Source organism: Parambassis ranga, chromosome 10 (assembly GCF_900634625.1).
Source record: "Parambassis ranga chromosome 10, fParRan2.1, whole genome shotgun sequence".
Classification (NCBI taxonomy): Eukaryota; Metazoa; Chordata; class Actinopteri; family Ambassidae; genus Parambassis; species Parambassis ranga.
The window spans coordinates 20,107,363-20,121,919 of record NC_041031.1 but is presented as its reverse complement, the minus strand read 5'-3'; the positions used below and the strand labels follow the sequence as shown (position 1 = coordinate 20,121,919).

At 42.7% G+C, this 14,557-nt stretch overlaps 1 protein-coding gene across 6 annotated transcripts in view; it reads left to right on the top strand.

The window, feature by feature from the left end:
- The window catches only part of LOC114442165 (LIM and calponin homology domains-containing protein 1-like), a 32,191-nt gene that overhangs the window by 15,301 nt on the left and 2,333 nt on the right, over positions 1-14,557 (top strand). For 3 of the 6 annotated variants that reach the window (XM_028415498.1, XM_028415494.1, XM_028415497.1), the window contains 18 exons: positions 724-1,086; positions 2,330-2,365; positions 3,905-4,031; positions 4,235-4,392; positions 4,850-5,327; positions 6,492-6,779; positions 7,008-7,092; positions 7,203-7,300; positions 7,393-7,492; positions 8,639-8,667; positions 9,357-9,470; positions 10,891-10,983; positions 11,122-11,286; positions 12,335-12,429; positions 12,645-12,794; positions 13,251-13,346; positions 13,906-14,014; positions 14,386-14,488. In XM_028415498.1, the coding sequence (XP_028271299.1) occupies positions 724-1,086; positions 2,330-2,365; positions 3,905-4,031; positions 4,235-4,392; positions 4,850-5,327; positions 6,492-6,779; positions 7,008-7,092; positions 7,203-7,300; positions 7,393-7,492; positions 8,639-8,667; positions 9,357-9,470; positions 10,891-10,983; positions 11,122-11,286; positions 12,335-12,429; positions 12,645-12,794; positions 13,251-13,346; positions 13,906-14,014; positions 14,386-14,488 (2,687 nt within the window). The remainder of the gene's footprint in view (positions 1-723; positions 1,087-2,329; positions 2,366-3,904; positions 4,032-4,234; positions 4,393-4,849; positions 5,328-6,491; positions 6,780-7,007; positions 7,093-7,202; positions 7,301-7,392; positions 7,493-8,638; positions 8,668-9,356; positions 9,471-10,890; positions 10,984-11,121; positions 11,287-12,334; positions 12,430-12,644; positions 12,795-13,250; positions 13,347-13,905; positions 14,015-14,385; positions 14,489-14,557) is intronic. The other 3 variants (XM_028415499.1, XM_028415495.1, XM_028415500.1) reach the window with 3 other exon arrangements.

Genomic DNA, 14,557 nt, shown 5'->3' with positions numbered 1-14,557 from the left:
GAAAGTATAGTAAAAAGCAAAGTAGAGTTGACATCCAGCGTTGTTGTGGTTGTTTGTGTTTCATATCACGAACAGAATGTTTGAAGTGGTACATAATAGTTATATGAGGTAGTTCAGCTGAAAGAATTGATAAAATCTCAATCTAATTATATAACATGTAGGGACCAAGAACAACAATTGATTGCCTTTTGCTTTCCAAAAATAACTCACATGACCTTTCTTTCAAACTCTTATCAACGTCCAGAAACAGAACTGAATGCACTTGCAAATGCAAACCCATACATACACACAAAACGTGCACTGTGTGTGTCCACACACATTCAGAGTCATTTCCTTACACCCCTCAGGATGTAAGGAAATGAGGCCTTCTTCCTTCCCTGACCCTGAGCAGACTGGGACTGAAGCTTGGCCTTTTTTACAGCCGGCAGCTGGCCAGTTTCTCTCTGCCATGCATTCTGGCAATTTGCAGTCCAATAATAAGCCTCCCAGAGAGTAGCTGTTCATCACAGGATGACAAACAGAGCATTCAAGTGAATTTTGCTTTGAGTTTGTGACTCCAATTTGTTTTCACATCCAGTCTGCTCTGAGGGTTTGTGACCATGCGCTGTTTTGTAAGATTTATGTCTGCAAAAACCTCCATTTAGGCTCCTCCAGAGGAATGCAGTGTGATGATAGGATGATAACCAGGCAGTAAAACGGTTTAGTTTGCTTTACCTTCTGCAGTATTCCTGCTCGCTCATGCTCAGTAGAGCTCTTCCACCACTCAACAACTCCAGCACCAAATGCTGTAGCCGCCCAGGTGATCGCAACAAGCCCCGTCAGCACATCTGGGAAGCATCCACCTGTGACAGAGCAGAAGGATGTGGGGTTGAGGAAGGGACTTTCCAGTTCTCCAGCAGTCGCAGATGCAGAGGGAGACGATAGAGGGACCACCCTGAGTCCCATGGGCTTCCTTCCTGTGCCCAGTGCCATGGCATCTATTTCTACAGCAACAACTGAGACAAGCCGACGGAAAGGCAGGACTCTAAGTGAAAGGGATGACCCGAATGAGGGGACATCTTGGGTGGACAGCGGTCTTCCAGCAACGTGAGCTCCATCTAGCAACCTTACTACATGTAATGAAAGCTTGCTGCATTGAGATAGAACTACTTAATTCATCTTCAAGTCAAAGAGTCCTCTTTTTCCATGACGCTTTAGAATACTCTGCATCAGCATGTGACCTTGACCTGAAACTGCAGTGCTTCTGTTTGGATGATGAAATGGAACTACCTGAAGACTGCATGATACTTTTTTTTACATGAATGCAGGTTGATAGTCCTAACTTAAAAATGCTATTGTACACAGAATGCATGGAAACATGTATTTTCTTTCTTTTCCTCTTCTTTCTGTTTTTGTTTTTTTTTTAGGTTGTGTTTATTAACCTAGTTTGTTCTTAACAAGAGGGAAATTACAGGTTTTAACCAAAATATAGTTAGAAATGAACATCTTGCACTTGAGATGGTTCAACATCTTTCATCGCACAGTTATAATTTCATTCATATTTCACTGAGATTCTGCAGTGGTGTTGGCTTGAATGCAGAGCCCAGGCAGACATCTATTGTAAAAAGTGATGGCAAAATAGATGTTTTACTAAAACATACCACATGGAACGTGTCTTTAAAAAAAAAACATATATCTGGACTTGATTTAGGAGGTCTTCTCTTAATTTAGTCTCCTTTTTTGTGCTGTGGGACAGCAGCCACACGCCACACATTCTCTCACACCCTCCAACATCACAGAGGCTGCTGTGTGTAAAGACCTTCATGGTTAAAGCCAAACCTACAAGTGGTGGTCACAGACAGAAAGAGTGCCGCTTCCTTGATGTTGTTCCTTTGCTGTCTAATTAAAAATGCATGTGTTTTTTTTTAATAGTTTAGTGTCAGCTGCATTGGAAGATCATTTCCATATGCATATTTATTGATGCTAGCTGTTTGATTTGCAGTGCTGCAGTCAACTTCTTCTCAGCTGTGTTTTGGATGAGACTGCCCCCTTGTGCTTGGTTTGAATTGTATCAGTCAACCCAGAAGCTGACCAATATATTTGTACACACACAAGAGAACTCCTGTTTAAAGGATTGTTTCTCAAACTAAACTGGTACATATTGTTCTGTTTAATTTGTCATGAACTAACCCGTTGTCTGATCACATGATACATATTACCTGCTAGCAAACCATTAAGTGTTCCATCTCTGTGTTTTGATATTTGCACGAGTGGGTGACATGTTTGTGATGTCATAGTGTTGTGTTCATTTGTGATTGTGCTTTCTCTCCATGCTCCCTGCCTTCTGTAGATTCAGCCACACTGATAGTGTGTCAGATGATCCACAGTAAGTTGTCTTATTACCACTCAGAGCCGCTCTGCACTGCAAAGCCACTCATGTAATCACTCAGCCACTGTTTCTGAATGCAAGTGGGAAAATCTGCCGAAATGAACTTTTATAATCTTTCTTAAACCCAGTGACGGGTGAAGTTGTAAAATGATGTCAGTGTTATTTTTCGTACTTTTTTAAAGATTCCATTTGGTAGTTTGTGCCGACCTATATTTTATTATTCGATCACTAGGGTAAAACCACCCTTAACCGCTCATCTAGTCCAATACTGGAATATTTGCCAAATGTAATTTTGATTGCTCTAATTTATCTTTTAAGTTAAACAACTACAGCACAAATACAATAATTATTGAAATGTAAGACCCCATTTAATCTGTATAACCACACTGAAGAGTGGAATGGAGCCAAAATGTTCTCTGTAATGACAGTAATCTGTCAGACTTCTCTTTTCCTGAAAGTATAAGTGGGAATAAGAACCGCCAGTCAGGGCTGCTGTATCGCTGCATTAGCTGCAAGCTGATCTAAATGCCAGCTCTTTCAAAACATAAAGTTAAATGTCTCCTTATAAGTCAGATTTTCCTACATGCGGAACGTAAATAAAACTTTAATTAACTGACTTCAAAGTGGATGTTTTTGGCTGTGTGCTGTAACAGTATCTAACAGTGACCTTGATTCAGAGATGTGGTTTCAATAAATCCACTGGATGTGCCTGCCTTAGCTTGACAATAATCCATTTATCTCATATTTATTCCAAGTGCCTGCAGTCATGTCTGTGGAGAGGACTTACTAAACTTAGTGCTTCTGCCTGCTGCTTGTGTCACAACCACTCTGCCAGCACAGTATCCATTTACCCCATTGAAACAAAAAGACAAAGCATTCATGGTAATCACTGCTGCCCAAAGTGGCTGAGGTGACTCATATGCATGTTTACTCAGGAGTTTTGATAAAAGTGAGCAGATGGGTTATTCAGTCATGCTTTGGCACAAGATTTCTCTCACTGGTCAGTTATTTGAATCCGGTGGCCTCTATGAAGCATTTGACCATGACTGAGAACGGTCCCAAACAGCTGCATGTCCCTTTTCTGTTTCTATCTGGATGCTTTAACACTTACTGATCAATAGGAAGTTTCTTTATCACATTTGACACTGTGAAGATCATACTTGTTGTATCTGCTGTATGCCTTCTAACACCTGAATGATGCGAAAGGTTTTACAATCACAGCTGCCTACACCTTTATAGGATGTGTTCCTGTTTAATTGTAATATAATTTATGTCTTAATGAAACTGTTTTTTTCTGTATGAAACATGCTATTTTCAAAGAGGTGATATGCAATCTTACTCAGAGAGGAGGGTGTACACACAGGTTCATTTCATGATGATATGGAGCTTTTGTCTACTGTTGTTTGTGAATGATGTGGTTTCTCCGATACATTTTATACAGTTTCAGTGTTTAGTCAGTGTTTTGCTGTGCACCAGTGAGCATACAGGCAATCATTCTTCAATTCATGGTCTTCATCTCTTCTTTGTCCTCACCAGGAGTGTCAGTATGATCGATATGCGCAGTGAGGATGAGGCCATCTTAACACCTCACAGCCAGGAGCGACATGAACTGATGCACAACCAGTATAACCAAATGAAAGAAGAGGAGGATCACTGGCAGGATGTGAGTGGAGTTGAAAATGAGGAATTGAGTTTCTTGTCTCCATGACACCAGATGTTTGTCCGTCATATGCTGTGTTTTTAGCAGCTGCAGACTCCTTGTAAATTAATATTTAGCTGTGCCCCAGTTGCACAACATAATGACAAAGCTTCAAGTCTTACAATGCTGCTGAGCCAAACCTCACTTTTCATCTGTTTGTGTGTTAGGACCTGGCCCGGTGGAAAAATCGCAGGAGAAGTATTTCCCAGGACCTGATCAAAAAACAAGAGGAGAGGAAGACGATGGAGCAATTGATGTCAGGAGACGGCTGTATCTCTCAGAGGAGAAGAAGCATCAAGACCTACAGAGAGATAGTGCAGGACAAGTGGGTGAACACCATTTGATGAGATTTCCTCTAAAAAAAAAAGAAGCAAAACCTGGATGAGTAGTATTAGAACCATGAAAAACTAGGTCATTCTTAGAGATGAGAATTTCATGTACCCTATAACTCCTGTCAGCGCGCACAAAGGTGACAGCACCTCCTATTGCAGTTCATCTTAAGTAGGTCTCCTTCAGAGAGAAAGCCAAAGAAGAAGAGCAGATTTCTGGGGGTGGTTGTGAAGTAGAAAAAAATTATCTTTTGAAATAAGATTTATGCTCATACCTGCTTCAAACTAAAGTCATGTGCAGCAAAAAACTTTGATTTGATGCCAAGCAGTTTATAGATTTGCATGATTTCCTTTACCCGTGCATGATTTTATTAGGATTAGGATATTTTGGAACTGAACATATACTTGTTTAAGATTTAATAGTGCAGTAAAAGGATATCTATTCTTTATTAGGGAGCGCCGTGAGGAGGAGCTGCGACTGGCGTACAAAAGAGCCAGAAGTCCAGAAGAGGCAGCTACCATTCTCCAACGTTACGCCCAGCGTTTCTCTATCAGTGAGACAGTTTTGGAACGCCTGCAGCTGCCGAAGCTCTTGGATCGCAGCATATCTGCAGACCCCTCCTTTCCCTGCTCACCTTTTCCCATCTCCCTTTCGGCCTCCCCCACAAGCCCAGAACCCGTCGACATGGACCCCAACGGGCCCATGAGGTATCTGCGCCAGCAGTCAGCCCCAGTTCCAAAGTTCACATCTACCTTTGAGGCCCAAATTGAGGAGTTTCCCAAAGACTTATCCACACACCAGCGGCCTCAGATTCGCTCTCACTCATCTGAGCCGCCGTCAACACAAGCACTCTCCCCCAAACCCGTGCCTTTGCTGACACCCAAGCCTTACTTCCATTCCCGACCTACATCTGATGCATGGAACAACAAGGTGAGGTTGATTCTGCAGGAACAGGTCAGATATACCACTGTTGCCAACAATGAAATCAATGCTGACAGACATTTTGAACAAAGGTCTGTGAACTGTCTGAAATAACTACATTGAAATGCCAGCTAACTGAAATACTCTGAATTACATTTCACGCTGTTCATGCTCCATATGTCAGTTAAGAGTTTTCTCCACACATACATGAAATGAGTTGAGATTTGCTTCCTTTAACTTTGATTGAGGCCTTGACCACTTTACATCTGGGTACAGTTTTCCTGCTGATTGGTAAATGGTGGGTAAATTCCCCTCCAGCTCTCTTGGCATTTACATTAGAATGCCACAGAACTGCCATGGTGATGAGCCTGCTGGTTTGTAGTAAAAACACAAGACTTCCCCTACCCCTGAAGAAGCATGTAATGTTTCAGTTTAGTACCCTCCTCAGGATCCATTTCCTTTTTCTTCTAGAAAAAATGGGAATATTCAAAATGAGAGCTTATGTTTTGGTCAAGTGAGGAAGGAGGGGCCGGTTATTATCAGACCAAATGGAGCAGAGCGCTTTTCTGGAATTTCTTGTCAGGAGTCTGAGTGGAGCCTGGGTTTGAATGGAGCCCTCTGTTCCCTATTGACTTAAGAAGTTGACAAGTAGGACCCTCTCAATGTGAAGTGGGCTCCCAGCGGACAAAGAAAGCCCACACAGGCTGCTAGGAGAGGGATGAGAAGGTGGAGGCAGAGGGGCGGCGGACTGAGAGCCGGCATTCACCCAACTCTACCACTGTGTCTTAAGTTACCGCTTGCTAGCAGCTCCTCGCACATATATTACTGGCTCTTTGTCATAGAGGCCAGCATGGTGCTGTGAGCTAGATGAACAGCTAATAGCTAACTGGGAGGAGAGACTTGTAATGACCTCAAATGTTGCCACTGGGTTTTTAGCCATGACACTTGTTAGACTGATAGTAGCTTAAAATTCAGGCAGTTTTCCCTTGGACCGTACAAAGTGAAGTGCCATGTGGCCATGTGATGATCACATCCTATGATGTGCTGTATACTGTATATGCAGTTCTCACACATTATTGAATCACAGGGAAAGATGCCTCTGATTGAACAGCACAGGTCATGACACATTTACATACATGCAAACCAAACATTAACACTTGTGTTTTGATCCAGGTGGATGGATTGCTTCGATTAAACGGTGACATGAGAAACGACGACAGTCCCACCACGCCAGAGAATCAAGGACGGGAATCTCCTCTTCGCTTCCAGGCATGTCCCCCTGAGACCAGAAACGGCACCATAGATGCTTCATCAGCAGCCTCACCCAGACACACCTGCGCCGAAGCCGAAGATTCATCGCCCACAAAGGCTGGAAAGACACAAGGTGGCACAGAGGCAGCTTCTGAGGACATCCAGGAGGAGCATTTGACACCACTCAGCCGGCCCACCTCACTCCCAGCGGTCAGAATTAATATCTTTTTATAGTTGATTCGTTTAAGAATTAAACTCGAAACCCCATTTGACAGTAAGACAAATGTTTTTTACCTAAAACAGTTTGAGTACCAAAATGACTGAACAATCTAGTAGGAGTAGTAGTTTTTGATGCACAACCTACTGCACAACATAGACTAATTGATCTGCCGATCTCAATTTAAAATTCAGACAGATAATTCTCTATGACTTTTGCAGGAGTTGCAGAAGCCAGAAGAAAGCTTCGGGAAGACCGGAGGTCAGGAAGAGCCAAATGCTGCAGTTCAGCAAGCACCTCCTGCAGGTCTGGCCAGCATGTTGATATGCTGACCCCTTGTGGTAGCTTTTTTAGTACAAGCATGTTTTTTTTTTTTGCAGTAACTTCTGTTGATAACCAATGTTTTTTGCTTTCAGAAGCCAAACAAGAACAAGAAAAGACTGAAACATCTAGTGAAAGCCTCTTTGTCCAGGCAGGGGTTAACACACAGCAGGATCTGTCTGTAACTTCCCAGGCGAGACTCATAAAAAATAATAAATAATTCAACGTATCAAAGGTCAAACCATCGGCCCATCGTCTAACAAATAACCTAAAATCTTCCTGCAGGCGAGAGCTCTTGTTTCTCAGGAGTGCTCACAGAGAACAGAGATGAATGCAGCTGCGCTGGGATCATTTGGGTATCACCCACCAAAGGAGTCAACAGCAGGTGAATACTGTCTAACATCAGACACCGAGCTAGCAGCTTCTCTTCCATACATCTTCTTCTTTTATGCGTTTGGTTAACATATCGCTCTTTGGCAGCTGCTTTTCTTTTTTGCCTTTAACTGAGTTTTCTTTTCATTACCTTAAATTAGGAGTTTTAAAGACTCACACACATTTACCTTTTTTTAATCTGAATAACAGCTTCTTTAATAAGTTCCATCTCCACTATGGTATCCCAGGAGGAATACTGAAAACCCCAGATTGTCTTCTCTAATTCTCTGTGTGCCCTCTAGCTGCTGGTTTTGACATCTATCCTTCATCATTTCTTCCCCCTCCTTCCCTTTCCTCTCAAATTCCCTCTTTTTCCTTCCACTCGCATTTTTTTTTTATTTCGCTATAGAGCTTGCTATCAGTGTCAGGTCACCGCTGGCAACCAGCAACCCTAAGTTACGCTGGGATTTCTTCGCTTCATCAGGTAAACCCCTCCATTCATGGAGATCATGTTTCCACCCTCTTGTGCTGGTGCACAGGGTTTCCCTGCCGTTTCCTCATGGGCTTAACAGCCCCTAAGCCCCGTCAGTTGTTTCTTGTTTCATTTCCAACATTTTGTTAATGATTGGTGGTGTTTTGTTTTCCATTTCTCCTACAACTATGCACAAGTAGAGAAGTGCAGAGTTGTCCTAGGTGTGGTTCATCAGTTGTAATCGTCAGAGTTTGTGTTGTCATCATGCTGGTTAGACGATCTTTAAAAGATTTTTTTTTTTTTCAAGCATTATATTGAATTAGGTGACCTACTTTTTACATCCATGCTTGCTTACTGGCCTTTCCACCAAAAGTTACATTACAACATCAGGCTGGATTGGCTCACTATGCATCGACAGTGACAAAATTTCAGCCAAATCCGCCAGAAGATCAATATACAGTAAAAGTTAAACAGCCAGAAAAGTGCTACTTATGGTTAATTTAACATTCTAGATGCCTTGTGTCGCTCTTGGTGGACTCATTTGTTATGGTGCTCTTTTGTCTTCTTTCTTTAGCACTTTTATTCCACAGGTTGTAACCAGCACCTGGTGTGTTTTCATTTTCCTCAGTGTTTATATCATCAAGATTATTTAGTTTCAGTTCTAACCGATTTTCCCTCACTCTGCAGAAGACCTGGAGAAGGATTGCAGTGAAAATGTGAGTAAAATCATTTGACTGAAAATCCTTTTTACTGCTTCTCATCTGGCTTTATCACCTCCTGCGCTACAGTAGGTATCACTAGTTTAGTTTATTGCTGAAAAAGAATCACTCTCTCTGAAAAACGAAAAACGAAAAACTTTCTCACCTAGACAAATACAGAGCACAGACCCAGAACATAATAAAAAGGATTGAATGTCCTCTTTTAGTTCCTCTGTTTAATACCCACACCTTGTCTCATGTATAATTCTAATCAAGAAATAAATATGATGTGTTTGTAGGTCACATTAGGTGTTAAATTTAGCACTTTATGGCAGCTCATGGCCAACCCTTTGTCACACTGCTGCACTCAGTTTTTTTTTATTGTATCACACACAGAGCTGTTGCTGTAGCATGCCAGATGAGGATGCTGTAGTCGATGGCTGCTTTTTTTTCATTTAGGCTCATCTCTGTCTTTTTCTGTCTTCTCTCTCCTTAGTAGGAGTCCTTTGGCTAGCATTGGAGTAGTGCTGTTGTGGTAGACCAACTATTTCTGTCTCCTTCCTTCTCCTCTTCTTTTTCTGTGTGGTGGATGTGTGTGCACATCGGTGTTGAATGGTTTTTCTGGGCGGGTGTTAATGTGTGCATGAATATTCCTATGTATTTGTGCATGTTGCTGGATGGATGTGATGTCGGTCGGGGTCTATCAGGTGTCGGTCCCGGTGTTGCCCCAGGCCAGGCGGGGTGACCGCTGGTCTTGGGACCCGGATGAGGAGCGAAAGCGTCAGGAAAGGTGGCAGCAAGAGCAAGAGCGCATGCTGCAGGTACACAGTTTACCTTGAAGGGGTTGAGCATGGTGCATGAATCTGCAAAGGATGTTAGCTCAGTTTGTTATGGAGCACAGTGAGCCTAGTAAGGCACCAGTGTGAGTGAGCTTTAGCTTAAAAAAAATGTCTTCAGTAGCTGCATGTCCTATAGGAAAAGAATTTTAAGGACAGCCCTAATTTTGAACTAATATTTTTTCTTCCTCTCACATGATAGTTTGGTTTGTTGGCATGGTATTCAGATACATGGTTGTCCTCAGTCAGCTGTGAAGTTTGCCAATGATCATTTCTAGATTTGCTAGCATCTGCTTCTTATCAAACCATAAAAAAAAAATTAAGTCATCAAGTTGCACAGCAAGCTTCTGCCTGACAGTCACTGACGTGCTCAACTTAGAGGCAAAAGGATTAACCGCATTTCATTGCTACCTAATAAGCTTGCCTTCTTATTTGTTTTGTATTGAGTGCATCCTCCACTAAAAGCACACCCCTAACTACCACACTGTAACCACTAGGTGGCGGTTTTGTGCACTCTTTAAGAACCTCTGTTTTGGTTTAATTTCCTCACTCTGTTCATCTCATGCACATGCAGAGGCAAGGACTTGGTCCCAGGTTGCTGCTGTTGCTGCTGCCGCCCAAATCACCCTCTCTCTCCTCAGCCAATACCAGCTACATCTCCAGTCTGCTTAAGGGCATGGTTCTGTCCATGACCAGCTGTACTCATCTACAGTAAAGACACAGTGATGAGAGCAGATTTGTCTTATGTTTGGGTGTTGCAGGACTGTTTGAGATGAGATATGTTCAACTGGATGAATGTCTGGTGCATCAGTGTGCTCATTACCTGCCTCCTTGGTTGTTTCTGTGTGTCTTGGTCTGTCATCTGTCTTGCTTATGTTTCTTCTTCTTTTAAATCTTTAATTTGTGGCCTTCTTATGGGGTTCCTACACACTGTTTGTGTTGTCTTCTTTGTAGACATGTTTTACAGATGCATATATGAAGGCGACAACTGTGTAGGAACCCGGTGCTCAGCAGCTTCTGCATGCTCTGCTTTTGCCTGCTTCTCGTCTCTTTTGTTTGCCTTTAATTGTTAACGAGCAAATGTCACATCTGAGCAATTGCTCAGTCATGGCAGTGGATACAGAATTTCTCTGTCCCATTTTTTTAAAGTACATACTGAGAGCACCACACATGTGTTACACCAGCTCTGTCCCTTCTTGGACTGTATCAAACAGGGTACACTTTTAACAACTGATTCAGGAAAAAAAAAAAAAAAAAAAGATTGAAGCTCTATGAAAAATGTTTCAAAGTCATTTTTATGCCAGAAATGCTTGTGCGAAAAAAAGTCCACCTGCAGACGGTGTTGTGTTACTCTCTTTGTTGAGGCTCTGTGCTGTATGTTATGTGTCTGTTGTCATGGTAACAGGAGAAGTACCAGCGTGAGCAGGAGAAGCTGAAGGAGGAGTGGGAGAAAGCACAGAGGGAGGTGGCAGAGGAGGAGAGGAAGTACCATGAGGAGGTAGGTGTGTGTGTGTGTGCGCATGCGTGAGGGCTTGTGTTAGTACATCTGTACATTCAGCCTAGTATAACCAAAATACATTGTATGGATGAGAGGAACAGGTGAAAAGTGTAAACTTGTCTGGTGTAACTGTAACAGGAGCGTAGGATACTGGAGGAAACTGTAGCACCTCTGACGCCCCGCTCCTCGGCCCTGCCCTCCCCCAGCCGAGGGGAACTCTCCTCAGCCGCTGGGCCTCAGGACACAATTGTTCGTTCACTGGCTGACTGGGAACGCAAACAGGAACTGCTGGAGAGGCAGTCGGTGAATTGCTTATTTATTATGGCCACACATATACTGCACTATTAGCTCAGGATGGTTTTAGTACAACAAGCCTTTTTTAGTTCACTGTGTTCTCTCCTGAGCTACATACTCACATGTTTTTATCACAAACAAAATACAGGGACCACGCTTTAAGAAACCCTTTATTTGTCCCACAAAGGGGTAATTGCAGTTTAGTCTTAGTCAGTCTAACCACCTGTAAATTAAGTCGTTTCCATTGGCGTGAGGTGATTGCACATGTTCACATCACAAATGTGGGTCTGTTTATTCTTAGTTGCTACTTCTTGACCTGCAGACTTAGGACTTAAATAAAGGTCTGGTGCAGATTCCTATACGACATGTGAATATACGTCTAATGTATGTGCTGTCAAATGTGATAGAGCCATTTGTCCTAAGCAACTCCAAGCAGCTGCAAGCACTAATGCTACCCAGTAGTGCGAATGAGGCAACATGAAGGAAAAATCCCACTCATTGGCAAGTGTGCCTGTACTTCAGGACCTGTAAGATGTGCCTCGCCATCCTTTCGAGTCCCTGAGCAGTGACTTTCTTAAGCAGAGTACAGTGTTCCCCCTGAGCGTGTGTGTTTCCACATCGGATATACAGTTTGTGTCAAAGCATCTCCCCACGCAGACGATGTGCAGCAGATACGTGAAGTAAAGATAACCTTACTGCAGACAACTTCGTGCAAAAACGAATGAAAAGGAACACAACTTAAAGTCACAACAGCTGTCAGAGATATAAGGAACTGTGGGTCACATTATAATGGCAATAAGGTGCTCTCTCCCTCACAGACCGTACTCTCCTGAAAGTGATGTTATTAACCTGCAGCGCTGATTCTGTGTCATCTATAGTGTTCATACTTTTTGTGATAAATGTGTTACAGCATGGCTCTTTGACGTGTTTTTAGTAGTTTAATGACAACAGTGGAGTTCTATAGCACAGAGAACTGAAGTCAGGCTTTATGCACACACTGTTGTTTTTACAAACCGATTGTATAAATAACTGCTTGCTGTTTCTGACTGGCTGACAGAGAGGGAGCACAGAGAGCGCAGAGTGGAAGCGGAAAGAAAATGACAGGACCAGTGACATCAGCACCGCTGATGACAGCATGAAAACAGGCAGAAGGTAGAGCTGCTCAAAGCAGTAAATGTTATGTTAACATTTTAGAATCCGCATCGAGTCAGAAGGCTGTACTGTGCTTTTTGTGTATGAGACATTAAACACTTTTAGATGAAGTTCTAACATTACCTGATTTGTTCTAAATTACATCTTGACCGTCTCTCTTATTTGTTTTTTTGTTTGTTTTAGTATGTATTTTTGACATAATATTTCCCTTTCAGCTCGATGAGTCAGAGCACCAGTCAGGCAGACACAGTCCTTCAGAACGGCCAAAAGCTTCCTCAAATGCCGACCAAATCCTCAACTCCAGTGAAAAAACAGCAACCGCTCACAGCAGATAACAAGCCTAGTCGGCCTGCAGGGGACCGAAGGTGTGTGAAAATTAATAATGTGTATCTTCCAGTTATTTGCCATAGGAAAAGCATTCCAGTGCAACCATTGCTTTTTCATCTGCTCTCATTTCCCTTATAGAAAACGCAGAGTAGTTTTAAAAACATCAGAAGCAACAGAGCTCTGATTTGATCTCAGTAAATTTCTATTTTGGCCAGCAGGTGGCGTCTTGTACCTGTGTTTCCCTCCATTGTCTCCTCCACATACAGTAATGTTGTTGCCACATCTGTGTCATTTTAACATTGCCAGTAGAATTGTACACAAAAGTAACACATAACTCTACGTTTTGAAGAGTAAAGTGAGGTTAGATCTGCCTCAACATCACTCTGTAGATTTGACTGTTGCTCTGGCTTTGATTGGTTCGCGTCGGACTGCGGCAGCCAATAGTGTTGCTGTATCTGTGAGTCATCATGTTGCATGTTGCTGTCCATTTCCAGGAGCGGCCCTATTGATAATAACATTGGCCGCAGCTCATCAAAGCTCCCGGCAGCATGTCCATCACCGCCAGACACGCTGCCTCCACCACCCAACAGGTACTGCATCACAAAGAGGCCTGCACAGAGGGAACGGAGTTCATTTCTGCATTGTCATTTTCTGCTCCACTCCCCCACATTTCTCCACCCATCTCATAAACATGTACCATCACAGCAAGAACCCTCCAACCTGCTCGGAATTTCAATGCAATAAACAGAAAGGTGGAGTCGAGAAGAAGTAGAGGTTTATTCATTAACTTTATTTAATCTGTTTCTTATTGTGCACAGAGCACATTCACAGAACCATGAGTTATCCAGGAGCCAAAATGTTCCAGTGCTGTTCCTCCAAGATTAGATGTCATTAAAATACAATTATGAGCATATGAAAAATAGCACACTGAGGAGACACGCAAGGAACGGGATAGCTGTGATGTCATCTGTGCAGACGAAACACACACACACATCCTGAATTATCATCAATTAAAACAAAGTTAATCAATAAAAAACAAAAACCGAATGCACAGACACAAGCTATAGCTACATATTTTGTTCACTGAAAGATAGCAGATGTGGTGCTAGCTGATGTTTTGATCATCATCTTTCTTTTGTTGTTCTGGAGGTCTGTCAGTGGGAAGAAACTGTGCTCCAGCTGCGGTCAGCCTTTGGGGAAAGGGGCAGCCATGATCATAGAGACCCTCAGCCTCTACTTCCACATTCACTGCTTTAAGGTTGGTTTTTGAAAAGAAAATGGTTCAAACTGAGCTCTCAGCTATATTTTCTATCATTTCTTATCCATTCCTGTTGACAAATTTAACTAAGAATCAGCTCATTCTATTAGCAAGTCATGATTTTTCTGGTCATAGTGTCCAGCTGCTGAAAGTACTCACCAGCTGTTGATTAATCCACGACAGAAAATACTACTAACAGTGAATTATTTGTTACACAAAGCTAAAAGTTACAGGTATGATGTTGTTTTGTACATATATTGTGTTGCTAACCAGCTTGTCCCGGACACACAGGTAGTACAGCTTTGTACACAGTGATAACAGTAAAAGGTAATAATCCAAATACCCTCCTGTCTTCCTGTTTCCGTCCTCAGTGTGGGGTGTGTAAGGGGCAGTTAGGCGACACGACCACGGGGACAGACGTCCGGATCAGGAACGGCCTCCTGAACTGCCACCAGTGCTACATCCGCTCCCGCTGTGAGTCCCTCCTACTTTCAGTGGCATGTCCTTGTCACGCTCTCTCTGCCTTATCACTCCCGATTTTCC